General features: G+C 47.5%; 1 protein-coding gene across 3 annotated transcripts in view; it reads left to right on the top strand.

The window, feature by feature from the left end:
• The first annotated feature begins 1285 nt into the window (after nucleotides 1-1285).
• Nucleotides 1286-27141, top strand: part of NUP98 (nucleoporin 98kDa) — a 65023-nt gene continuing 39167 nt past the window's right edge. Inside the window, exons 1-16 of one of the 3 annotated variants that reach the window (XM_014959875.1) lie at nucleotides 1286-1399; nucleotides 4544-4650; nucleotides 5431-5532; nucleotides 5767-5946; nucleotides 7170-7309; nucleotides 8330-8437; nucleotides 9924-10107; nucleotides 11678-11838; nucleotides 12843-12980; nucleotides 13534-13621; nucleotides 15554-15646; nucleotides 16149-16289; nucleotides 18661-18794; nucleotides 19792-19979; nucleotides 21986-22102; nucleotides 24414-24718. In XM_014959875.1, the coding sequence (XP_014815361.1) occupies nucleotides 4578-4650; nucleotides 5431-5532; nucleotides 5767-5946; nucleotides 7170-7309; nucleotides 8330-8437; nucleotides 9924-10107; nucleotides 11678-11838; nucleotides 12843-12980; nucleotides 13534-13621; nucleotides 15554-15646; nucleotides 16149-16289; nucleotides 18661-18794; nucleotides 19792-19979; nucleotides 21986-22102; nucleotides 24414-24718 (2152 nt within the window). In that variant the 5' untranslated portion in view covers nucleotides 1286-1399; nucleotides 4544-4577. Of the gene's footprint in view, nucleotides 1400-4543; nucleotides 4651-5430; nucleotides 5533-5766; nucleotides 5947-7169; nucleotides 7310-8329; nucleotides 8438-9923; nucleotides 10108-11677; nucleotides 11839-12842; nucleotides 12981-13533; nucleotides 13622-15553; nucleotides 15647-16148; nucleotides 16290-18660; nucleotides 18795-19791; nucleotides 19980-21364; nucleotides 21482-21985; nucleotides 22103-24413; nucleotides 24719-27141 lie in introns of all 3 variants that reach the window. The other 2 variants (XM_014959879.1, XM_014959876.1) reach the window with 2 other exon arrangements.

Below are 27141 nucleotides of genomic sequence, written 5' to 3'. Positions count from 1 at the left end.
GTCATTCTCCCCCTCTGCTCTGCACTGGGGAGGCCACAACTGGAATCCTGCGTCCAGTTCTGGGCTCCCCAGTTCAAGAGGGACAGGGAACTACTGGAAAGAGTCCAGCGAAGGGCAACAAAGATGATTCAAGGATTGGAGCATCTCCCTGATGAGGAGAGACTGAGAGAGCTGGGACTCTTTAGTCTGGAGAAGAGAAGGCTGAGGGGAGACCTTCTCAATGCTGACAAGGATCTCAAGGGAGGGTTGAAGGAGGAGGGAACCAGACTCTTTTCAGTGGTTCCCAGTGAGAGGACGAGGGGCAACGGGCACAAGTTGGACCAGAAGAGGTTCCACTCAAATCTGAGGAGAAACTTCTTTGGGGTGAGGGTGACAGAGCCCTGGGACAGGCTGCCCAGGGAGGGTGTGGATTCCCTTCCTTGGAGATTTTCAAGCCCCACCTGGATGCTGTCCTGAGTAACATGCTCTGACAAGCTCTGGGTGGTCCTGCTTCGGCAGGGGAGTTGGACTAGATGATCTCTATGGTCCCTTCCAACTCTAAAATTCAGTGAAATTCAGTGAAAGTTACAGATGATAAGACAAGGGGTAATGGGTTCAAGTTGCACCAGGGTAGGTTTAGACTGGACATTAGGAAACAATTCTTCACAGAGAGAGTGGTCAGACACTGGAACAGGCTGCCCAGGGAGGGGGTGGAGTCACCACCCCTGGCTGTGTTTAAGAACCGTTTAGATGTGGTGTCGGGGGATATGGTGGAGGGGAGAACTTTAGAGTAGGGTGGATGGCTGGACTCAATGATCCCGAGGGTCTCTTCCAGCCTAGATGATTCTGTGATTCTGTAATTAAAGTTGTGTTGATGGGTTAATTGCATTCCTTTGGATGTGGCTGGAGGTTGATGCGATGTTGCTGTAAGACTGTAAAGAAGAGCCCTTCAGGAGCGAGGGGGTGGCTCCCCCTCAGCGGGGGGTGGTGTCTGGCAAGTGGGAGACAACTACTGTTGTGTAGAGGAAAAAAACCCCAACTTTTATCAATCTTCTTCCAGTTCTTCTTCAGTTCTTGGCTGCTGCCGGTGGACTCAATGATCCCGAGGGTCTCTTCCAGCCTAGATGATTCTGTGATTCTGTAATTAAAGTTGTGTTGATGGGTTAATTGCATTCCTTTGGATGTGGCTGGAGGTTGATGCGATGCTGCTGTAAGGCTGCAAAGAAGAGCCCTTCAGGAGCGAGGGGTGGTGTCTGGCAAGTGGGAGAGCACCGTTGTGTAGAGGAAAAAAAAACCCAACTTTTCTCAATCTTCTTCCAGTTCTTCTCCACTTCTTGGCTGCTGGTGGTTCCCAGTCAGGGGCTCTGAGTGGGTTTCCGTGGGACAGCTCGGGGCACGTCTGAGTAACACAAGGTTTGAGGTGTGGAGCTGTGAGCCCGTTGTTGTCTGTGTGTGGTGTCGCCCCCCCAGCTTCTGCCCTGTGTGAAGGGGGCTCTGGTGTGTCCCCAGCGTCGGGGGCCACCTAAAGCCCCAGTTCTGCTTTGGCTGAGGGTCGGTGGGTAAGGAGGGGGGTGGGTGTCCAAGGAAAATGAAGTTTCAAACCCAGTGGGAGAGTGAAATCGTTTAATAACTTGTTTGCAGTTTAGAAAAAAAAACCACATTTCAGGTTTCTTCTGAAATAGAATTTGGCATTTAATGATCTGATGTTGAAAAAACAGTGGCATAAGTAAGGGGACCAGTGAAAAAAGAGGGGTTTTATGAATTGCAAATAAGGCTGAGAGTAACGAGATTGATCAACAAGTGAGAGCCCCGTTGTGTCTGGCCTCCATGAGACTTGCTTGGGGGCAGAGTGAGGTGACTGGAGACACAGAGATAGAGGCTGGAGCTGAGGTGGCTGCCTGGAGTTCAAGGAGTGTGCTCGCATCACGTATCAGGATAAAACTTATCCTACAAGTGTTAAAAAATAATTAAAAAAAGAGGATTTTTTTTTAAGGCGTCCTGGTAGGTGATGTAGCCTAAGGGAGAGCAAATGGTGGGGTGTTGGGAGGTGGGTGGGGGTGATGGATGTTCTTGGAGGCCACGTACGGTCCTGCTGGAGCACAAAGGTTGGATTTTGAGGGAGCAGACAGGAGGTGGCTCTGAGGTTTGTCCTGAACAAAGCCAGGTTCTGCTGGAAAACAGAAAGTGGCCTTGGCACTGCAAAGGTGAGGTGCTTGTGGAGGAGTTGGAGGTGTGTGGGTTGGAGCACTGGGACCAGTTCTGGGCTCCCCAGGTCCAGAAGGACAGGGAACTGCTGGAGAGGGGACAGCAGAGGGCTACAAAGATGATGAGGGACAGGAGCATCTCTCTGCTGAGGAAAGGCTGAGGGACTTGGGGCTTTTTAGTCTGGAGAAGAGAAGGCTGAGGGGGGATCTGATCAACACCTATAAATACTTCAAGGGTGGCTGTCAGGAGGATGGGGCCACCACTTTTTTCAGTGGTGCCCAGTGACAGGACAGGAGGTAACAGGCACAAACTGGAACATAAGAAGTTCCATCTCAACATGAGGAGGAACTTGTTTACTTTGAGGGTGGCAGAGCCCTGGCAGAGGCTGCCCAGAGAGGTGGTGGAGTCTCCTTCTCTGGAGACATTCAAACCCCACCTGGACACCTGCTCTGGGTGACCCTGCTTTGGCAGGGGGTTGGACTGGAGGGTCTCCAGAGGTCCCTGCCAACCCCAGATCATTCTGTTTGGGAACAGGCCCTTGGGGAGGGAGGCTGGGGGGATGATGTGGTGAGTTTGTGGCATTACCCTACACCCCACAGAAGATCCAGGTGGGTTGCAGACAGTTCTCTCTGCCAGGACACAGCTCTAGGCTTAGGGTGCTCTCATAGTTTATCAGCTCAGCTTTTTCTTTCTTAACACCGGAATCATTTTATTTAAAGCACTCTTAATGTGCATAAGGAGGCCCGTAAGGACTTGCATGTGTGAGTTGGAAGACTCTTCAACACAAAAATTTGCAATGTGCTGCTGGTTTGAATAGTTGAAGATCACCCCAAACATCTGCTTGGCTGCTCTTCAGTGCTGGTGTTGGGTACTGATCTGCTCTTGGTAGCACTGGGCTGGCTGTGGAGCTGTGGTGGCTGCCCAAAATCTGGCTCGGGCTGTTCCCAGAAGGAGGTGTATGGGGTTTTTGGGGAAAAACAAACCCTCCTAATTTTCATGGATGGGCAGATAAACTTAGTGACTTCACCCTGGGGTGGGTACGCTGGGGGCTTCCTTTTGGGAAGGAAGGTATAAAAGGAGTTGGGATTTGGGAGCTCCAGAGAAGTTGTCAAAGCCAGGGAGGGCTGAAAGTGTGGGCTTTGAGTTTAATAACTTAAATTATTGGCGACCAAATGGGGAAATGCTTGATACAAGTTTATTCCTGTCCTGGATGTTGAGCGTCCTGGCAAACATAAACAGAGCTTCAAAAAGTGCCTAAATGCTAAAAGTTAAGTGTGTCATTCCATAAACCAGTGTTATCCTAGAGCGATAGTGGCACTTTGTAAATATTCTTGGTATGGGCCAGGTCTTAAGGTTTTTAAACTTATTAGTTCTGTGCTGCTGTGGATTAGCTGATACTGCCACCAGTGAGGGGGATTTCTGGATAATATTGGCATTTTCAGTGGTGGAGCAGAGGCCTGTCAGCCCCAATACAGGGAAAGGTGAGGAATTTCTCTGGCTACGGATCTGCTGTGATTTTATTTTAGCTTGGTTTTGTTGAAAAAAAGGCTGTGATGTTGTGTTTGCACTTGGAGAAGTGATTGGAGTGAGGTAGCCTTGCTAAATATATCTGTAAATAAACCAGCGAGTGTTGTAAAGGGAAATTTGGCTCCTAAATGGGGTAAAACTTCACTGAATGATTTAAAACCAACAAGTTTTATACAGGTAGGAAAATCCTGGTGAATGAGCAGAAAACGGGGAGCAGAGGGAAGGTGTGTTCCTGTGATTTTCATGTGGTGCATTTCCACTTGGTGGCTTGTTTGAAGCAGTTGGCAAATAAGGTTTAATGGAAAAATTAATCAGGGAAGGTCCTGGGAGTGTCACAGAAGTGGCTGGAGCACCGTGTGGGTCCCTGCCTGTTCCTGGGGCAGTGCTCAGTGGGGTGGTCTCTCAGGGTGTTGATTGAGCAAAATTGAGTAAAAATGAGTTTGCGTTGCCTGATGTGGATCAAACAGAGTAGGAGGAGATGTGGGACGTGCTGTCGGTGTTGGATGCAGGAGAGGGGTTTGAGAACTCATGGATCAGGGCAGTAGTTCCATTTCTTAGGTTTTTTTCAGTCTGTAAGAAGGACAGAAAATCCAGGCAGGATTAAGGGTGAAGGCAGCTCATTTGTGATGTCACAGAACTATTAATGTTCTTGCCCCTTCCAGGGTTCTGACTGTTTTAAATTCCTTAGTGTGACTTAAACATGCTGTCACCTGTTTTATTAAGTTATTATTTATTAAGTACTCAAATTCGATTGCTTACGTCAACAGTGAGGAAGATGAGAAATGAGTTTTCGGGGATAAGCTCTAAATAAAACCTGAATTCTTCTTTCCAGGTTTAGGGGGAGAAGAACTTGATACATCCTGAAAATGTTTAACAAATCCTTTGGAACTCCCTTTGGAGGCAGCACTGGCTTTGGGACAACTTCAACTTTTGGACAAAGTAAGTAATACATGTGAAAAAATAGTAAAAGGTATTTTTTCATGTGGGTAGAGGATGAGGCAGAGGTGGTGATTCTTTGTGTGTGGTGGAACTGGGGTGCTGCTGGGCTGTCACTGGTGGTCACTGGTGATGGGAACAGGCTTGTGACTCAGGTTTGGGTTTGGGAGCTACCCAAGCTTTTAATTTGGGTCGATACCAGAATTCCACACACTTTAAAACTTCCTTTTTTTAACAAGAGTGGAAACTCAAACCCTTAGGTGCAGGCCGTCTTGGTTGGGGGTGGTGGTGGGGATTCTTTTAATCAGCACTAGGTTATTTTGGGAAGATCTGGAAGGAAAACTCATGCAATTTGAGGAGTGTCTTCTGGAGATACACATCGTAAATGCCACAGTGCGTGAGTCCTTTGCCATTAAACCAGATTATGAACTGGTGTCTCTGCTCTGTTTGTTGGGAGGGAGACACAGTAATTCTGTTTATATGGCTCCTAAACCACAGTATGAGAAGAGAAACTGCCAGGTGCCCTAAAAGTCTTAGAGGAGCATCTTTCTGTTGGGTAGAAATGACTCAAATATCGAAGCCTTTTGCCCCGAGAGCTCTGTGCGAGTATTAATATATATATATATATAAAAAATTTCACATATCCCAGCCACCAGTGGATAGGTAGTCACCCACAAAGTTCTTTTGGCAAGGTAAAAAGGCTGTGACAGCACTTAGTTTCTAGTGCACGTGTTTAGAATATGGTTTCATCTAATAATCCTAATAATCCCCTTGATTTCTCAGATGCCGGCTTTGGTACCACAAGCGGGGGAGCGTTTGGAACATCAGCCTTTGGCTCCAACAACAACACTGGAGGCCTCTTTGGGAGCACACAGACCAAACCAGGTACTGCTGGGTGATGGTTGTGGGGGAACACAGTCCTCCCCTCAGGGAAGGGTGTTACTAAATTAAAAAAAGGGAGGAGAGGAAGAAAAGAGGGGAAAAAAACCCCAAACCAACACCAACCAACCAACAAAAAAACCCAAAGCCAACAACAATGATAAAAATCCCCCCTGCCCCCCCAAAAAACCCCAAGCACTTGCTGATTGCAAATGATTAACAGCCTGTTTCTGTCTTCAGGAGGATTGTTTGGTTCCACTACGTTTAACCAACCGGCCACCTCCTCCACCAGCACTGGGTTTGGGTTTGGAACCTCCACGGGGACATCAAACAGCCTTTTTGGAACGACCAGCACCGGGGGCGGCCTCTTCTCCTCCCAAAATAATGCCTTTGCGCAGAATAAACCGGCTGGGTTTGGAAGTGAGTAAAACTGCTGCATCTCTCTCCTTTTATATCTGCTTATTTTCTTGGCCTGAAGAGCTGGATGTACGTTTGGAGCTGATCTGAGGGTCCATGTTGGGCTTTGATGGTTTATAGTGACATTATTGGGGTCCACAGTAGCCAAGAGGGAGCCTGACACGCTTCAAAACATGAGTAGAAAACATGAGTTTGAACATGAGTAGAAAAAGGGGGTTGGTGGCATTTTCTTAAATATCTGCTGGTGCTGCTTGATTTTTAGCTTTTTTTTTTTTATTTTCTGCTGTCGTAGAAGAGTTCTGGTTGGTTTTGCTTCTGGTGCTGGAATGTTTGAAATGCATCTTAAACTCTGCTGGGATTCCCCGAAGCAGAACCAACTGTTTGCAGACCCTTCTGAGAGGAGAAGTGAAACCTCACTGATTCCTTTTCTACACGTAACTTTGGCAGCAGGGTCAGGAGCAGAGTGAAACTGGCTGCTGTGGGTCCCAGTATTTCCTGGGGGGGGGTTGAGTTAGGGACAATCCTCTACAGAATCACAGAATCTTCTAGGTTGGAAGGGACCTTCAAGATCATCTTGTCCAACTGTCAACCCAACTGACAAAAATAGACACCCACACAACAAACAAGGAGCATCATCACTAAACCAGACCTCCCAGCACTACATCAACCCGGCTTTTGAACACCTCCAGGGATGGGGCCTCCACCACCTCCCTGGGCAGCCCATTCCAGTGTCTGATAACCCTTTCAGTGAAAAAATGTTTCCTAATATCCAGCCTGAACCTCCCCTGGGGCAACTTGAGGCCATTTCCTCTTGTCCTGTCGCCTGTGACTTGAGAAAAGAGACCGACCCCCACCTCTCTACACCCTCCTTTCAGGGAGTTGGAGAGAGCAAGAAGGTCTCCCCTCAGCCTCCTCTTCTCCAGGCTGAACACCCCCAGCTCCCTCAGCCTCTCCTCATAAGACTTGTTCTCCAGACCCCTCACCATCTTTGTCGCCCTTCTCTGGACCCGCTCCAGCCCCTCAATGTCTTTTTTATGGGAGGGGGCCCAAAACTGGACACAGAACATTGCCCTGGCAGAATATCACTTTCTGGCTTTGTATTTTTTTTTTCTAATGCCTTCTTCCATTTCCAAACTATTTTGGAACTTGCATAAAATATTTGGGTTTAAGTTTTAAAATAAAGGTTTGATTAAGTACTGATCTCTTAATTTTTTTTCTTTTTAAAGATTTTGGAACAAGTACCAGCAGTGGAGGTCTCTTTGGAACCACTAACACGACGTCCAACCCTTTTGGGAGTACATCTGGCTCTCTCTTTGGCCCAACTAGTTTTACTGCTGCTCCAACTGGCACGACTATTAAGTTTAATGTAAGTTCTGATTTTTCTCTCTTAATTGAGCCTGTTTAGTGTAGGAAGCATTAAATTTTGCAGTTATTGTCGTGCTCACTGAGCTGAAATTTAAAAATGAGCTGTTACAAAGTGTGCAGTGTTCTGAAATGGGGAGGTTTGAAAACATCCACTTTAGTGGAACTGGTGCAGTGGAAATAAGATGTATAATTAAAGAACTAAATTGCTTTTTTTATTCAAACATCATGGGGTGAAACCCCATCTGGGCTTAAAATCCAACCTTCTCAGGAAGGTAGGAAGTGCACAGAATTCAAAGCTATCGGCAGCGAGGGTTAGACATCTAGGAATGGGTCAAAATACACTAACTTATAAGATAATTGTTTATCTTTGGGGATATAAACTCAAAAGTGAGGATGGATCCCCCTGTTTCCTGGATGAGTTCCCTTTAAGAAGGGGTTGAACAACGTCCTGAAGGTTCTGTGGCAGTTGAAAATGGCCGGTGGCTGGGGAGGGCAGCCATGGTGGAGCTGGGGTAACTGCTACCTGCTGGGAAGGGGCATCATTTCCCTAATACTCATTTGTGCAGATTTCAGCCCACTTAATTTCCAGACTGAGCTGATTGAACGGGCTGGGACTCGGTTGTTTGGGGGCGTAGGTGAAGCTGTGATGGTGACCTGGGCAGGCTGGGTGCCGTTGATGTCTACCTTCATAGAGCTGTTAAAAAAACAGGGGGGGTAATGAAATCTGTGCGTAGCTAGAGGGTTTTATCACGAGTTTGGGTAAACTGCTTTTAAAATGAAACTGAAAAATGAGTTGCACTGCATTGTTTTGAGTGTTACCAGGGTAAATTCCACTCTTGCTTGCCTCTGGATGTGCCTTGTCAGTGGGTGAGGGCACTGTTACTGCACAGATAACAGGAACGTGTTGCTTTGGGGCCTGTGCCACGTTCAGGTTTTAACAGCATCAGCAGAGAGAGCACTAACTGGATGAACAGAATTGGGTCTGGATTTCAAACCTGATGGTTTGACTCTTCTCTTGCAGCCCCCAACCGGTACGGATACGATGGTCAAATCTGGAGTTAGCACCAACATCAACACCAAGCACCAGTGTATCACTGCTATGAAGGAATATGAAAGCAAATCTCTCGAGGTCAGTGTTCAAACGTGCTTTTCCTGTTTGCCTGCTCGTTAGCATCAGTTTAATGGAGGTCTTTTTGACTGTAATAAATACCTTTATACTCATTAATATGAGTCCGATCTCTCGATATCTACATCTCTCTGAGAAGAGAGGGATCATTGAGTAAAACAATGTGTTGCTGTATTAATTGGGTGTGTTTTTAAATGCTTAATGCTGTAATTTCTGAAGAGCTGAAATTCCCTCTCACTCTGTACCAGAAGGTTGAGGGATCCTGTTGGGACCAGTCCTGGGCTGCTGAGATAAGGGCAGAATCTCGCACAAAACTCAGTTGTTTGGTATAAACTCCTGTTCCCATGGATTTAACCCTGGAGCCTTTCTCTTCAAGTTGACTTGTTTGATAGTTCAAAACAAGTCTTGAACTCAAAATATCTGAGAAGGCCCAGGGAAGTGAAATTGCAGCCCAAAAGTGAACGGCAGAGTTACATCTGAGTTTGGGTCCTGTTTATGGTGTCCTTTTAAAAAATGTAGGTGCTAAATTATCACTCTCTACAACTTCGTGAAAGGACACTGTAGAGAGGTTGGGGCTGGTCTCTTCAGAACGAGAGGGAACGGCTTCAAGCTCCAACAGGGGAGGTTTAGATTGAACATTAGGAAGGAATTTTTCACCCAAAGAGTGGTCGGGCATTGGAACAGGCTGCCCAGGGAGGGGGGGGAGTCCCCATCCCTGGCTGTGTTTAAGGGCCGTTTAGATGCAGTGCTGAGGGACATGGTGTAGGGGAGGACTTGGTAGAGTAGGGGAGATTTCACTGAATTTCACTGATTTTTTAGAGTTGGAAGGGACCATAGAGATCATCTAGTCCAACTCCCCTGCTGAAGCAGGACCACCCAGAGCTTGTCAGAGCATGTTACTCAGGAGCATCCAGGCGGGGCTTGAAAATCTCCAAGGAAGGGGACTCCACACCCTCCCTGGGCAGCCTGTTCCAGGGCTCTGCCACCCTCACCGTGAAGAAGTTTCTCCTCATATTTGAGTGGAACCTCTTCTGGTCCAACTTGTGCCCGTTGCCCCTTGTCCTCTCACTGGGAACCACTGAAAAGAGTCTGGCTCCCTCCTCCTTCAACCCTCCCTTGAGATCCTTGTCAGCATTGATAAGGTCTCCCCTCAGCCTTCTCTTCTCCAGGCTGAAGACCCCCAGCTCTCTCAATCTTTCTTCATAAGATGCTCCAATCCTTGAATCATCTTTGTTGCCCTTTGCTGGACTCTTTCCAGTAGTTCCCTGTCCCTCTTGAACTGGGGAGCCCAGAACTGGACACAGGATTCCAGAGATGGTTGCACTCGATGATCCCAAGGGTCTCTTCCAACCTGAACAATTCTATGATTCTATGATCTTCACCCCCCAGCGGGGTTGAATGCTGCGTGTGCACCCTGATGACAATATTCTGACCTTATCCTGTGTAAAAGTAACACATAAAGAGAAGTTCCTTTCCTCTCCCTCCCCAGGAGCTGCGTTTAGAAGACTACCAGGCGAACCGGAAGGGACCCTCCAACCCTGTCGGAGCGGGAGCGGCCGCCGGCTTGTTTGGCTCTTCCACAGCTACTTCAAGTACAGCCACGGGGCTCTTTGGCTCTTCTGCCACCAACACCGGCTTCTCCTACGGCCAGAACAAAACTGCTTTTGGAACCAGTGAGTACTGATGGTCATTACTTTGTAGAGTAGGGGAGATGGTTGGACTCGATGATCCCAAGGGTCTCTTCCAACCTAGAAGATTCTATGATTCTATGATTACTGGGCCAGGGTATGCAAATATTCAGTGAAGCTGTTTCAACTCTGTAATTAAAGATGGGGAAACACTGGTGTGAGCTCAGAATTTTACTAGTTGTGTTACCAACAGTCAATAGTCAGGTTCTTTGCTGTAGAAATCTCTATTTACTTACTCTTCCGGGGTTGCAAACTGTCTGTGTCCCCAGTTTTGCTGGAAGACAGGTCATTAGAGCATCTGGTTAATCAGCTCACTCAATTGGGTGAGTAAAGCAATTTGAAGTAAACCCACCAGGGTTTTGCTAACGATCAGGAGGGCGACAGCATCGGTTGGGTAATGGTGAAGTCAAGGTTCTGCTTCTGCTAATGAGTAAGCATGAATTCCCTGGGGTCTCTTCCAACCTAGAAGATTCTATGATTCTATGATTACTGGGCCAGGGTATGCAAATATTCAGTGAAGCTGTTTCAACTCTGTAATTAAAGATGGGGAAACACTGGTGCGAGCTCAGAATTTTACTAGTTGTGTTACCAACAGTCAATAGTCAGGTTCTTTGCTGTAGAAATCTCTATTTACTTACTCTTCCGGGGTTGCAAACTGTCTGTGTCCCCAGTTTTGCTGGAAGACAGGTCATTAGAGCATCTGGTTAATCAGCTCACTCAATTGGGTGAGTAAAGCAATTTGAACTAGTTGTGTTACCAACAGTCAATAGTCAGGTTCTTTGCTGTAGAAATCTCTATTTACTTACTCTTCCGGGGTTGCAAACTGTCTCTGTGTCCCCAGTTTTGCTGGAAGACAGGTCATTAGAGCATCTGGTTAATCAGCTCACTCAAGTGGGTGAGTAAAGCAATTTGAAGTAAACCCACCAGGGTTTTGCTAACGATCGGGAGGGCGACAGCATTGGTTGGATAATTCTGAAGTCAAGGTTCTGCTTCTGCTAATGAGTAAGCATGAATTCCCTGGAAATGGACAAATTAATTAATAGCAGCCTAACTAGACCTTGCAGGAGCTGTTCTCCACGGTAGGTCAGGGTTGGGATGTGTTCTATCTTGTGCTGTCCATTTTGGCATCCTTGGGCTAAAAATTAAAGCCAGGTATGAAGCAAGTGGTTAATTGAAGTGCTTGGGTGTCTGGTCGTTGCAGGGCAGCTCTGCTCACCCCTTAATGACCTGTTTGACCCAAGTGTAAAACAAATAGTGCTGAAAAGTCCAAACACAAATTCTATTTTTAGTAGCCTCTGCCCCAAACGTAAAGTAAATAGGTATTTGTATTTATGGAATGAGGCTCTAAGTGGAAAATCAAAATCCTACAGTCCTTAGAAACAGAAATTCTGCTCTTGGGTTAGAATTGTATGTTGTACTGACAGCACTGGGTGTTTTCCTGTTCCATCAAATCCAAGCTTTTTTTTCCCCCATTTGAACGTGCTGAGTGTGGAGATGTAATGAGTTTAGCTAAATACTTGAGGAGTTTTTTAACTAATTTATTTCTATATTTTAGGTACGACTGGTTTTGGAACAGGTACGACGGGGGGTCTCTTTGGCCAACAATCTCAAACCACCAGTCTGTTCAACAAACCCTTTGGCCAAGCCACCACCACGCAGAACACCAGCTTATTTGGGAACACCAACACCCTGGGGCAGCCCAACACCAACACCATGGTGAGCAGAAGGGTTTGAACCCTTAAAACTTGTAGTGTAGCTACAATATAGGATCATAGAATGTCACAGAGTGGTTTGGGTGGGAAGGGCCCCAGGGACACCTCCCACCACACCTGGTTGCTCCAAGCCCCCTCCAACCTGGCCTTGAATATAGTGATTTAACCACATGATATCTGTGATACAATGATTTAGATCTTCCCCAAATCCTAGTGCAGCTTCTTAAAACCAGGATGCAGAGCTCTGAACGCTGCTGCCTGAGCCAGAGACTTCAAAATTTCCCCCTCATGATAATTGGACAGAAATCCAGCAATAACTTTTTTCTTTAAGTCATCTGCTCTATCAATTCAGGTGTTTCCCATCACGTCCACACAGATCGTATCATTCCATCATTAACATTTTGGGAATTTATTAACAATTCTGTACCTTCTGGTGACTAACGAGCGGCATTTCATGGGCTCTTTTGATAGAAGGATGCACCACAACTGTAACTTTTTGCATAACTTGGGGCTTTGGCTCCAAATCTACTATATTCTTCCTGAATACATTGGGACTTCTCCCAGAAAACACTGAAATGTTTCTCTTCCATCTCCCTCAAAGTGATGAGGAATTCCTAGTATCCTAATACATTGGGACTTCTCCCAGAAAACACTGTGAAACGTTTCCCTTCCATCTCCCTCACTTAAAGTGATGTGGAAATTCCAGTATCCTTTCAGCTTGAAGCATAAACTCTTTGATTTTTATTTTTTAAATTTCCATTTGGTGACTAATTTCTGGGAGAATGACTATGAAGCATAAACTCTTTGATTTTTATTTTTTTATAATTTCCATTTGGTAACTAATTTCTGGGAGAATGACTGAAGCTTTGGAGATACTTTTCACCTGTTTTCTTCCCTCAGCAGAAGGGCTGATGCTTTTATTCCCTGACTTTGTGTTAGTTCTTTTCCTGTTGATACCAGCCGTGGGGAAGAGTCACGGGGTTATTTTAACCAAATTCCTGTTTGTAGGGTCTCTTTGGGGTAACCCAACCCTCCCAGCCCGGAGGCCTTTTTGGAACAGCTGCCAATACAAATGCTGGGACTGGATTTGGAACTGGGACCAGTCTTTTTGGACAGGCTAACACGGGATTTGGTGTTGGCGGTTCGGTATGTCTGCGCCTTCATAATTCACATTAAAAAAGCAAAAAAAAAGAAAAATAAGCCAAATGGCTTAGGGTCCTGTTCCTGGATGTTGAGCTCCATGGAAGTAGCTTTCTCTTAAGAGTTACGATGCCTAGACACAAAAATAGCATGGATTTATGTAAAGGATTTAATATAAGTGTGTGTAATAGAACTAGAAATAACTTTTTTAACAAGTAATGTCTTGAGTGATACGAGACAGCGACAGACTGAGCATCTCCCTGCCTAGATGTTGGCAGGGGTGCCTCAGTGTAATGTGGGAAATACAGGAGTTTAAACTGTGATGAGGATTTCCACTGCAAACAAACTTAATTCTTGATATTTGGTCATTTGGGGTTTAATGGAGTGAGAACATCTGGTCTCAGAGACACTTGCCCTCTACTAGTGCATGTGGCTCTTGGGAATCTGGGTTGTGTGGGCTTGGATTTATTTTGCTCCTCACCTGCAGCAAAACATTAATGCAATTATTTTAATATCAATCTATCAGGTTTCCAAAATGGTTGTTTTCTTCCTTTCACAGACCCTGTTTGGTAACAAACCTGCTGGATTTGGAACCACCACGACCAGCGCTCCCTCCTTTGGTACAACCACTGGCGGCGGGCTCTTTGGTAACAAACCAACCCTGACTTTAGGAACCAATACAAACACTCCCAGTTTTGGTACTTATAAAAAAAAAAAAGGGGGGGATTTCCATCACTTTAAAATTATACTGCCTCTACCACACACCTGGCTGCTGAGTAGCACTTGCCAAATGGTTATGGGAGTTGAAATCCCCAGGTAAGCCCTGCTCCTGGCACGTGTTGATGCACAAAACACCTTGGCTGCTGTTTCACTGAATTTAGAGTTTTACACCCATCCTCCTGGTGTGAACCCCAACTTCAGCAGGTAGACAGTGAGGTACCGCTCCTCGGTGAGCACTTTGGAGAAGGTGGAACCAGTGTAATTAAAAACTCTTGAAATTAAGGAATTCATACATCATGGAGGTTTGTTAAGAGGCTGTGAAGGAGTGTTGAAGGAAATAGGGTAAAACCAGTGATATCTGTAGTTTGATGGCAGGGATGAGGATCTGGCACTGGAGTGAGGGTCAAACAAAGCAGTTGGTTCTGGTTTAGCTGGTAACTGCTGTTGTCTCCCATGGTGTGATGGATCAAAGTCCTGAAGAACTGGGTCTTGTGTTAATGTGGGCCTCTGGTGTCAGAGAGTTGTTGTTGAATGAGTGTGTGCTCAAGCAGGAGAAGTGTGTAGTGATAGGTCAAGGGAATTGCAGTGAATTCCTTCATGGGATTTGGGTTAGAAGCTGTTTTGGCTTTTTTTTTTCCCCTGGCTCTGAGAGCAACAAAACTGTATTCCTAAAAGTGAGTAGGAGTGGGGTTAGGTCCTGACATTGAGGGGCTGGAGCGTGTCCAGAGAAGGGCAACGGAGCTGGGGAGGGATCTGGAGCACAAGGAGAAGGGTCTGGAGAACTTCTGAGGGAGCTGGGGGTGTTGAGCCTGGAGAAAAGGAGGCTGAGGGGAGACCTTCTGGCTCTCTCCAACTCCCTGAAAGGAGGGTGTAGCCGGGGGGGTCGGTCTCTTCTCCCAAGGAACAGGCCATGGGACAAGAGGAAACAGCCTCAAGTAGTCCGAAGGGAGGTTTAGGATGGAGCTTGGGAAGAATTTCTTCCTGGAAAGGGTTGTGAAGCCTTGGCAGAGGCTGCCCAGGGCAGTGGTGGAGTCACCATCCCTGGAAGGATTTGGGAGCCGGGCAGAGGTGGTGCTGAGGGACATGGGTCAGTGGATCTGTTTGGTTTGGATTTTGGTGGATTTTTATATTGTATCAGCAAGAAAAGCTAAACTGCCCTGAGCTGCCATCCCAGCCTGCAGGAATGAGCCAGAGGGAGGAACTTGGGAAGCTCTTCCACTGCGGGGGCACTTTATAGGAAAAATGGAGTTTGGTTCTCAGATATTTCTGCTGTTGGTCCATGAGTGTAGTTTTTTAGTTAAACTCTGCCACGGGCTGCTCTCACAGCCCTCAGTTTAAGAGGTAGTGGGTCTAATGTTAAATTTGGATTGTGCTTCGTTACCATTAGAGCTTTTAGTCTTTGAGCTGGGTGCTTGTAGGAGTCTGAGCTGTTCCCTGCGTTGTCACTGAGGATCAGAAGTGTGTGTGTGGTACAAACAGTATGAAATGGGATTTGTTCCTTTTGGCAGCTGAGGAAACTTAATATATTATGGCTTTAAATATTATTCCGTTGTCAGATACAGCACGATGATGTCCCTTCTGCCTTTTGGTAAAACTTTGACGTTTGTAACAAATTGAAAAGCTTAAAGGCAAAACAGTATTTTTCTGCACTGATCTTTTCAGTGTTAAATTCATAACTCAATTAGGCTTTTTTACCATTAAAGTCCCTTCTTGCTGCCTCTCAGTTTCACCTTGAGAAATTCAACCTAAACTGGGGTGGTGCCGCCTTTGAGGTGGCGATGCCTATTTATTTACCTATATCTTTTTATTTTAGTCCCCAATAGTGTTAGATTAATAAACTGCTGCTTCTGTTTCTGAAGGTTTTGGTGCCAACACTGCTGGGAATAGCCTGTTTGGAAATAAACCGGCAACTGGGACTCTGGGAACTGGACTTGGAACGGGGTTTGGAACAGGTAAGTGGTTTCACCGGCTTATTTCATGTCAGCCAAAGGGTAGTCAGTTTGTCAGTCCTGTAAGTGGTTTCACCGGCTTATTTCATGTCAGCCCAAGGGTAGTCAGTTTGTCAGTTGTGTAGTAAATCATAGAATCATAGAATTGTCCAGGCCAGAAGGGACCTCCAAAGGTCATCTAGTCCCACCCCCCCGCAGTTGTATTGGTGGTGAGGATTGTTCCGGCCCAGGTGCAGAACTTTGCATTTGCTCTTGTTGAACCTCATGAGGTTCACCTGGGCCCACCTCTCCAGCCTGTCCAGGTCCTTTTGGATGACATCCCGTCCCTCTGGTGTATCGACACCACCACACAGCTTGGTGTCATCTGCAAACTTGCTGATGGTGCCTTTAATTTCCCTGTCTATATCATTGATAAAAATGTTAAACAGTATTGGCCCCAGCACGGACCCTTGAGGAACACCACTTGTGACTGGTTTCCATCTGATGGTGATCTCTTGTCCTGCAGCTCTCGGGGCAGGACAGACGTCGTTGTTTGGAAACACCCAGCCTAAACTCGGTGGGACGTTGGGAACGGGAGCGTTCGGAGCGCCGGGGTTCAACACATCCACAGCTACTCTGGGCTTTGGGGCCCCACAGCCTGCTGTAGGTGAGTGTGCTTCACACTGACTTGATTTGCTGCTGCCTCCCTTGTTTCTTAGAACCATAGAAATGTTTAGGTTGGAAGGGACAGAATCACAGAATCTTCTAGGTTGGAAGGGACCTTAAAGATCATCTTGTCCAACCATCAACCTCACTGACAAAAATAGACACCCACACAACAAACAAGGAGCATCATCACTAAACCAGACCTCCCAGCACTACATCAACCCGGCTTTTGAACACCTCCAGGGATGGGGCCTCAACCCCCTCCCTGGGCAGCCCATTCCAATGCCTGAGAACCCTTTCGGTGAAAATTTTTTCCTAATATCCAGCCTGAACCTCCCCTGGGGCAACTTGAGGCCATTTCCTCTAGTCCTGTCGCCTGTGACTTGAGAGAAGAGACCGACCCCCACCTCTCTACACCCTCCTTTCAGGGAGTTGGAGAGAGCAAGAAGGTCTCCCCTCAGCCTCCTCTTCTCCAGGCTGAAGAACCCCAGCTCCCTCAGCCTCTCCTCATAAGACTTGTGCTCCAGACCCCTCGCCATCTTTGTTGCCCTTCTCTGGACCCGCTCCATGATCTTTAAGATCATGTTTGAGCTTCTATTTGAAGCTGCTTCTGGTCTTGGTAGCAGTGAAACCATGTTAATAACAATTTTTGGTGCTAATCACAGAATCTTCTAGGTTGGAAGGGACCTTAAAGATCATCTTGTCCAACTGACAAAAATAGACACCCAACTGACAAAAATAGACACCCAATTATAATTATATATATAATATATATATTATAATAATTATATATTTTAAGTAATTCAGAGTTGCTTAGCATTGGTAAGAATTGCAGCTATTTTAAAGCTTTGTCTTCAAGATTGCTAACACATTTCCTATCGTTGAGTTTTGGCAGCGACATTAGATGCTTATAAAAATAAAAAATTAAGGGAAACGTAGTGTCAGCTTCTTCAGTGATTCCAGGCAGAGCAGGGTTTTAGAGGGGCTTAAATAGTGAGTGGGCTGTGCTGTTAATGAAGTGAATGGTCATTAGATTCAAGCACCTTGTGCTATCAGTTTGTAAGTTAAAACATCTACTGTTCACCCTGTTTAAACACTCTGAATGACTGGTCTTCAGAGCTCCAGCCCCCTGAGGCTGGGACCTGAGGAAAATGAGCTTAAACTTGGGGTGGGGAGGGACAAGGCCACACACGTGGCACACAGCACTGTGTGGGGAGACAGGCTTCTGGTATCTTAATGGGCATGAAAATTAGATGCTGGAAAGCAGAGAGGCAAAATTAAGAGGCCTTTGTTGTAGAGAGGACGTGGGACCTGTCGGTGTGCTTGTTGTAGGAAGAATATCAAAACTGCATCACAGATTTTTTTTTTATTTTATTTTTTCCTTAAAAAGATGTTTTGGAAGTCAAATGTATTAGTTAGAGGCTGTGGCAGGTCAGGCTTTTCCACTGATGTGGAACTCCACTGATGTGTAGCTCTCCACGCTCTTGGCTTTACACCAATTAAAAAATGACTGAGTGTGGTTGCAAATTCTAATGAAGGACCAGAATCTGGTTTCTTCCTTCGGGCTGCTGCAGCCATGGGGGCTGAGGAGCAGGGGAGAGGAATGCTGAAGTCTGTATGGAAATTTGAATTCATAGAATCGTGGAATGGTTAGAATTGGAAGGGATCTTAAAGATCATTGAGTTCCAACCCCCTGCCCTGGGCAGGGACACCTCCCACCACACCAGGTTGCTCCAAGCCCCCTCCAACCTGCCCTTGAACCCCTCCAGGGATGGGGCAGCCACAGCTTCTCCACACAACCTGGGCCAGGCTCTCACCACCCTCCCACCAAACAAGTTCTTCCCCACATCTCAGCTCCATCTCCCCTCTTTCAGGGTCAAACCCTTCCCCCTCCTCCTAGGGCTCCCCTCCCTCATCAAGAGTCACTCCCCAGCTTTCCTAAATCTCCCCTCTTTAAAAACTTCAAATTTTTAAATTTAAAACCATTGCCCCTTGTCCTATTGCTACACTTCCTGACAAAGAGTCCCTCTCCAGCTCTCCTGTAGGCTCCCTTCAGATACTGGAGGGCTGCTGGAGGAGATCCTGTGGGTGGAAGGGTGTCATAGAATGGTCTAGGTTGGAAGAGACCCTTGGGATCATCGAGTCCAACCATCTCCCCTACTCTACAAAGTCCTCCCCTACACCATGTCCCTCAGCACTGCATCTAAACGGCCCTTAAACACAGCCAGGGATGGGGACTCCACCCCCTCCCTGGGCAGCCTGTTCCAATGCCCGACCACTCTTTGGGTGAAAAATTCCTTCCTAAGGTGTCTTTTCTACCTGCCTTGGTTCTATTGGGAAAACTACTGAAATTGAAAATGTTTTTTTTCTAGCTCTGACAGACCCGAACGCCTCAGCTGCCCAGCAGGCCGTCCTGCAGCAGCATCTCAACAGCTTGACTTACTCACCCTTTGGAGACTCCCCGCTCTTCAGAAACCCCATGTCAGACCCGAAAAAGAAAGAGGAGGTGAGTGCATGGAAACATTGGGTAAGATTTGGGATGACTTTATATTTTTTGTGCTCACTGTCTTCACTTAGATACACAGCGTGCGGCAAAATCCGATGCTGTGTTTATTTGGTATATGATACCAAAGTGGGAGGAGTGGCTGACACCCCGGAGGGCTGTGCTGCCATCCAGCGAGAGGGCTGGGCAAGGAAGAACCTCATGAGGTTCAACAGGGAAAAGTGTAGGGTCCTGCACCTGGGGAAGAAAAATGTCAGGTACCAGTACAGGTTAGGGGTGGACCTGCTGGAGGCAACTACTGAAGAGAAAGATCTAGGGGTCCTGGTGGACAGTAAAATGACAATGAGCAAGCAGTGTGCTCTTGTGGCCAGGAAGGCCAATGGTATCTTGGGTTGCACAGGGAAGAGTGTGGCCAGCAGGTCAAGGGAAGTCATTCTCCCCCTCTACTCTGCACTGGTGAGGCCACAACTGGAGTACTATGTCCAGTTCTGGGCTCCCCAGTTCAAGAGGGACAGGGAACTACTAGAAAGAGTCCAGCGTAGGGCTACAAAGATGATTCAAGGATTGGAGCATCTCCCTGATGAGGAGAGGCTGAGAGAGCTGGGACTCTTTAGCCTGGAGAAGAGAAGGCTGAGGGGAGACCTTATCAACGCCGACAAGTATCTCAAGGGAGGGTTGAAGGAGGAGGGAGCCAGACTCTTTTCAGTGGTTCCCAGTGAGAGGACGAGGGGCAACGGGCACAAGTTGGACCAGAAGAGGTTCCACTCAAATATGAGGAGAAACTTCTTCACGGTGAGGGTGACAGAGCCCTGGGACAGGCTGCCCAGGGAGGGTGTGGAGTCCCCTTCCTTGGAGATTTTCAAGACCCGCCTGGATGCTCCTGAGTAACATGCTCTGACAAGCTCTGGGTGGTCCCTTCCAACTCTAGAAATTCAGTGAAAATTCAGTGAAATTCTCGCAGTGGTGTGAAAAATCCCAATTCTGCATCTTTTCGTTTCAGAGGCTGAAGCCAACGAACCCAGCAGCTCAGAAGGCCTTAACCACACCCACCCACTACAAACTGACCCCGCGCCCGGCCACCAGAGTGAGACCCAAAGCTTTGCAGTCGGCTGGATCCGCCAAATCCCAGCTCTTTGATGGGCTGGATGACGACGAGCCGTCCCTGTCCAACGGCGCCTTCATGCCAAAGTTAGTTCTTAATTTTCTGTGTGTTGGAGGGAGGAGGTGGTGCAAGAAGCTTCTGATGATAGAATTGTCTAGGTTGGAAGGGACCTTTGAGATGACCTAGTCCAACCATCAACCTAGCTCTGATAATAAGGATCATTAACCATGTCACTGGGCACTGTGTCAACCCGTCTTTTGAACACCTCCAGGGATGGTGCCTCAACCCCTTCCCTGGGCAGCCCATTCCAAGGCTTAATAACCCTTTCAGTGTAAAACTTTTTCCTAATATCCAATCTGAACCTCCCCTGGGGCAACTTGAGGCCGTTTCCTCTTGTCCCATGGCCTGTTCCTTGGGAGAAGAGACCGACCCCCCCTGGCTACACCCTCCTTTCAGGGAGTTGGAGAGAGCCAGAAGGTCTCCCCTCAGCCTCCTTTTCTCCAGGCTCAACACCCCCAGCTCCCTCAGAAGTTCTCCAGACCCCTCACTAGCTCTGTTGCCCTTCTCTGGACCCGCTCCAGCACCTCAATGTCTTAAATAAAATTAGATTTTATAAACCTCTGTACAGCACCCTAAATTCCATGACTGTCTTGTGACCTGGTTCAAATGTGAATAGCAACAAGTAGTTTTCTGTAAAACCCAAAGAGAACTGTTTTCTTTACAGAAGATAAAAATGCTCAGCTTAAACTGTTAAGGCCAAATAAGCTGTAAAATGAGTTCATTCCCTGATTGAGGCAAAACTTAAAGTCTGTTTGGAATTATTACGAGGAGAGCTTGGACAGTGTAATGCTTCCTGCTCCTGACACACGAGGGTCACTAGGGTTGCTCAGGCAGGTGGTGTGAAGGCAGATCTCTGGCATTTCCACTGCCTGGCACTGGTTCTGTCACAGTTCCAAAGATGTTGCTGTCAGAAATTAATAATGGTGCTGTGCATCTGCCCCATCGAAGCTTTTGGGGTCAGTCTCCAACTGCATCAGTGGCAATCCTAGTAAAAAGGGGTTTGGAAAGCTTTGGAGTTTAGTTAAAAACAAAAAACTTTGGAGAAAGACGCATCAGTCATTGAAAGTATAGAATCATAGAATCATTGAGGTTGGAAGAGACCCTTGGGATCATCGAGTCCAACCATCTCCCCTACTCTACAAAGTCCTCCCCTACACCATGTCCCTCAGCACTGCATCTAAACGGCCCTTAAACACAGCCAGGGATGGGGACTCCACCACCTATGTCCAAGCACAGGCTTTTAAAAAAAATTTCTAACTTTTCTGAACTTGGTTGGTCTTTATTTTAGCCTGAACCGTCTGGTTCTAGACTCTCCTGGTCCCTGGAACACACAAACTTAAGCGTGAAACCTAGATTCATGCAGTGGATATATCCAAATTTCTCTTTGGCTTTTTGTTGGTTTTTTTTTTAGGAAGAGCATCAAAAAGTTGGTTTTGAAGAATCTCAACAGTAGCAACCTGTTCTCACCTGTTAATCGTGACAATGAAGACCTGGCTTCCCCGTCGGAGTATCCGGAGAACGGGGATCGGTACGTTGGTTAGGCCTGAAGGTGTTTGTGCTTCTGAGAAACGCAGACTGGTTGTACCTGTTCCTAAATTAGTACTGGAGCAGGTAGTTATTTTCAGGGATGTTGCCTTAGCTGTTCCTTGGGGGTGAGTTGACCTGTTGGGAGATTCATTTCCTCCTAAAACCAGCCCTGGGTTCTTCCTGCGTGGTCACGTACCAGTTCATCCCGTCCCAGATCAGGAGGTCAAATGGGAACAAGTGACTTTCTGGATTGTTCCCTGTAGAGAGAAACTTTCCTGAGGGCCATTTCTTGATGGAAGTGACAAATCAAGAGGGAAACTTTCCTGAGGGCCATTTCTTGAGGGAAGTGATAAATCAAGAACTTGGTTGGTCTTTATTTTAGCCTGAACCGTCTGGTTCTAGACTCTCCTGGTCCCTGGAACACACAAACTTAAGCGTGAAACCTAGATTCATGCAGTGGATATATCCAAATTTCTCTTTGGCTTTTTGTTGGTTTTTTTTTTAGGAAGAGCATCAAAAAGTTGGTTTTGAAGAATCTCAACAGTAGCAACCTGTTCTCACCTGTTAATCGTGACAACGAAGACCTGGCCTCCCCGTCGGAGTATCCGGAGAACGGGGATCGGTACGTTGGTTAGGCCTGAAGGTGTTTGTGCTTCTGAGAAACGCAGACTGGTTGTACCTGTTCCTAAATTAGTACTGGAGCAGGTAGTTATTTTCAGGGATGTTGCCTTAGCTGTTCCTTGGGGGTGAGTTGACCTGTTGGGAGATTCATTTCCTCCTAAACCAGCCCTGGGTTCTTCCTGTGTGGTCACGTACCAGTTCATTCCCTCCCAGATCAGGAGGTCAAATGGGAACAAGTGACTTTCTGGATGTGTCTCCTTGTTCCCTGTAGAGAGAAACTTTCCTGAGGGCCATTTCTTGATGGAAATGATAAACCTGGCCCTGGGGTGAGAAGAATCTCTCCTTCTGCCTGGTCCTCCTCAGTAATGTGGGGATTGCAAGGAAGCTCCTCTGACCCAAATGTCTCATAATAATATCTTTTCTTCATATTAAACTGAGGAATCTCTAAGGCTCTCTCTTCCCCCCCCAGACACCTGAATATCTACTTCCTCTCAAAATCTGTGGCCATATTTCAGATGAACTTCTTTATTTTAGAATCAGAAGCTGGAAAATTCCTGACCAGCACAATAAGTTTTGACTTTATTTCAAGCTCCTAGAAGTAGGAGCTGATGAAGGGAGCAGGGAACCTTGTTTCTGACCACCCAAGTGCTGCCCTGGGTGGTTCATGGTGGGGCAGAGGTGTTTGTAACCTCTGGTGCCAGTAGCCCAGAGCCCAGGCAGTTCTGAGCTGGTGTTTTGGGGTGACTGTCACAACAGTGTTCCCAAGTTTGAGTTGATCATGGTGCCTGCAAGACTTAACCATCCTGTCCTTCTAAAACAGCCTGTATTTTGGGCACAAAAGTCTGTAACAGCCTGGTCACAAATGGTTGAATTCAGTTGGAAGTGACCTGGGGAGGTCTCTGTTCCTTCAGCAGCCTCAACACTGAATTCAGACCTGGTTAGTGCAGACTTTGTCCAGTTGGGTCCCTCAGACCTCCATGGACAGAGATTCCACAGCCCCTCTAGTTCCCTGTTCCAGCGCTTGACTCTTCTCATTGATTTTGATTTTAATTTGACTGTTGTTTCTCATCCTTCTGCCCCATGTATCTGTGGAGGGGCCTGACTTCTATCTTCAGTGCTGGAAGGCTGCTGTTGAACCCCTTTTCTCCAGGCTAAGCCATCCATTTCCTTAAGTTCTCCTCATATTTCATGTGCTTCAGTCCCCCAAACCATCATGGTCCCTTATCCTGGCCTTACCACTGCATTTCATAGAATCATAGAATTGCCCAGGCCAGAAGGGACCTCCAAAGGCCATCTAGTCCCACCCCCTCGCAGTCAGCAGGGACACCCCCAACTAGACCAGGTTGCCCCATCGAGCCTCTCCTTGAATATCTCCAGGGAAGGGGCCTCAACCACCTCCCTGGGCAACCTGTTCCAGTGCTCCACCACCCTCCCAGTGAAGAACCCTCTCCTCATCTCCAGTCTAAATCTGTTCCCCTCCAGCTTGAAGCCATTGCCCCTCGTCCTGTCACTGCAGGCCTTTCTAAACAGGTTCTCCCCAGCCTTCCTGTAGGCCCCTTCAGGTACTGGAAGGCTGCTATTAGGTCTCCCCGGAGCCTCCTCTTCTCCAGGCTGACCAACCCCAGCTCCCTCAGCCTGTCCTCGGAGCAGAGGTGCTCCATCCCCCTGATCATCCTCGTGGCCCTCCTCTGGACCCTCTCCATCAGGTCCATGTCCTTCTTCTATTGAGGGCTCCAGACCTGCACACAATACTCCAGGTGAGGTCTCACCAGAGCAGAGGAAAGTGGCAGAATCCCCTCTCTGGACCTGCTGGCAACGCATCTCTTGATGCAGCCCAGGATGGGATTGGCCTTCTGGGCTGCAAGTGCCCACTGCCTGCTCATGTCCAGCTTCTCCTCCACCAGCACCCCCAAGTCCCTTTCCTCAGGGCTGCTTTCCAATCCCTCACCCCCCAGTTTGTATTGGTGGTGAGGATTGTTCCGGCCCAGGTGCAGAACCTTGTACTTGCTCTTGTTGAACCTCATGAGGTTCACCTGGGCCCACCTCTCCAGCCTGTCCAGGTCCTTTTGGATGACATCCCATCCCTCTGGTGTATCGACAACACCACACAGCTTGGGAGCCCCAGATGAGATGCAAAAGACAAAGGTGGTTTAACAAGGGCAGAATGAAGGGGAATAACTGGTTCCCTCAGCTGCTTCCTTCACTTCCTGTGCTGTTCTGCTTGATTTTTATATGAAAAGACTCCAGAATTTTAATGTTGACCCAAATCCCTTTAGGACTAAATAATTCAATTTCATTTTTCCTTTCTTCAGGTTCTTTGTGTCGGTACCTCAAGATGAAAACCACAGACAAGATGGTGAGCGAGAGGAGGAGGACGATCAGCACGAAGTGACTCGGTTTTACACCAACCCCATCGCCAAGCCCATCCCTCAGACCCCGGAGAACGCTGTGCACAAGCACCAGAACAACGTGGACGACACCATCGTGGCTCTGAACATGAGGGCGGCCTTGAGAAACGGCCTGGAAGGCAGCAGTGAAGATGCCTCCTTCCACGATGATTCCCTTCAGGATGAGCGCGAAGAGGAACCCGAAACGGTGCATCATCTGCATCCTGCAGGTGAGACTGGGCGTGTGGGGCAGTAGGTCACAGGATCACAGAATGATCTGAGGTTGGAAGGGACCTCTGGAGACTCCCCCAGTCCAACCCCCTGCCAGAGCAGGTCCACCCAGAGCAGGTCCCACAGGAACATGTCCAGGGGGAATTGAATATCTCCAGAGAAGGAGACTCCACCACCTCTCTGGGCAGCCTCTTCCAGGGCTCTGCCACCATCAAAGTCAAGAAGTTCTTCCTCTTCGTTGAGGTGGAACTTCTTATCTTCAAGTCTGTGCCCATTTCCTCTTGTCCTGTCCCTGGGCACCACTGGAAAAAGCCTGGCCCCATCCTCCTGACACCCACCCTTGAAGTATTTATAGGTGTTGATCAGATCCCCCCTCAGCCTTCTCTTCTCCAGACTAAAAAGACCCAAGTCCCTCACCCTCTCCTCATGAGAGAGATGCTCCAGGCCCCTCACCATCTTTGTAGCCATTTGCTGTCCCATCTCCAGGAGTTCCCTGTCCTTCTGGAACTGGGGAGCCCAGAACTGGTCCCAGTGCTCCAGCTGGGGCCTCCTCAGGGCAGAGCAGAGGGGCAGGATGACCTCCCTCCACCTGCTGGCCACAATCTTCTTGATGCCTCCTAGGAGACCACTGGCTTCTTGGCCACCGGGGCACATTGCTGGCTCATGGTCATCCTGTTGTCCAGTTGTGTTTTTCCTGACAGAACTTCATAAATGCCTTCATTAAACTTCTCTTTTGCTGCTTTTTCTCTTTTCCTTTCTCTGCTGTGTTCTTCAGGAGACAAATCTTGCTTTTCAGTGTCTCCTCTAGTGCAGAATTTTTTCTGCTGAGTCAATGAGCAATTAAATATCATTTAATGATCTTACAGTAAATTGAGTTAGTGAGATGTGTGAGAGGGAGGGCCCAGGCAGTGACTGTTCTGCAGTAATATTCCAAATTGATTATCACTCAGGAGGAAGATCTTTGAGATGGAAATCTTGGTAGTTACCAACCTGCAAACTGTGCTGTAGGGTTTGCCGGGGGGAAAAGGACCATGGAACGTGGTTGTGTCTCTGTAGGCCCATCACCCATGTGTTTTCTCTCAGTTCTGGTCTTGGGGTTTAGTAAAATCAAAAAAAGATAGAGAAGTGTGAAAATCATGTGAGATGTCTCTAGAGTCCTAGAATGGTTTGGGTTGGAAGGGACGTTAAAGACCACCCACTGCCACCCCCTGCCCTGGGCAGGGACACCTCCCACCAGCCCAGGTTGCTCCAAGCCCCCTCCAACCTGGCCTTGAACCCCTCCAGGGATGGGGCAGCCACAGCTTCTTGGGGCAACCTGGGCCAGGCTCTCACCCCCCTCACAGCAAAACTTTCCCTTAAGGAAGACTTTGAGGCTGGTGAAGAGGCCTGGGGGGGTGTTAGGGTATTTTTTTAACTCCTGAGTGGTCTGGGGAGGGTGAAAAGCTCCTTCCAGGTACTGTGTGGCATCTCATGAAATTACGGGTGACGTGTTCAAAAGAAAGATCTTCAGAAGCCCCAGTAGCAAGAAGCTGTAGATGCAGAAAGCTTTAGTAGGTTTTAAATATGGCTAGACATGTTACGGGGTGAAAAAGCATTGGAGACCATTAAATGAAAAAGGTGCTGCCCCTTGGTCAGCAGGTGCCAGAGCCCCAGATGATTAAATCACAGAATCACAGAATCGATCTTCTAGGTTGGAAGGGACCTTCAAGATCATCTTGTCCAACCGTCAACCCAACTGACAAAAATAGACACCCACACAACAAACAAGAAGCAACACCATCACTAGACCATACCTCCCAGCACTACATCAACCCGTCTTTTGAACACCTCCAGGGATGGGGCCTCAACCACCTCCCTGGGCAGCCCATTCCAATGGCTGAGAACCCTTTCAGTGAAAAAATGTTTCCTAATATCCAGCCTGAACCTCCCCTGGGGCAACTTGAGGCCATTTCCTCTTGTCCTGTTGCCTGTGACTTGAGAGAAGAGACCGATCCCCACCTCTCTACACCCTCCTTTCAGGGAGTTGGGAAGGTGTTTGTCCCTGATGATGGTGGGGCTCCCTGGTTGCTGGGCTGCAGTAACATAACACAACAATCCTCTCAAATTTGCTCTGAAGGCTGGTCAGGGATTTTGATTTTTTGTTTGCTTCTGATGCACTGATTCTCACTTTTTTTGGGACCTTCGGTTGAGGAGGGCAACGAAACTAGTGAAGGGCCTAGAAGACAAATCATATGAAGAGTGTCTGAAGGAGCTGGGGCCGTTTAGTATGAGGAAGAGGAGGCTGAGGGGAGACCTCATCACCCTCTACAACTACTTGAAAGGACACTGTAGAGAGGTTGGTGCTGGTCTCTTCTCACAGGTAATTAGTGACAGAACGAGAGGGAACGGCTTCAAGCTCCAACAGGGGAGGTTTAGACTGAAC

The sequence above is a fragment of the Calidris pugnax genome, unplaced genomic scaffold, assembly GCF_001431845.1.
Source record: "Calidris pugnax isolate Ruff unplaced genomic scaffold, ASM143184v1 scaffold378, whole genome shotgun sequence".
NCBI classification, from domain to species: domain Eukaryota; kingdom Metazoa; phylum Chordata; class Aves; order Charadriiformes; family Scolopacidae; genus Calidris; species Calidris pugnax.
The sequence above is the reverse complement of the archived record's forward strand: the minus strand, read 5'-3'. Positions and strand labels throughout refer to the sequence as shown.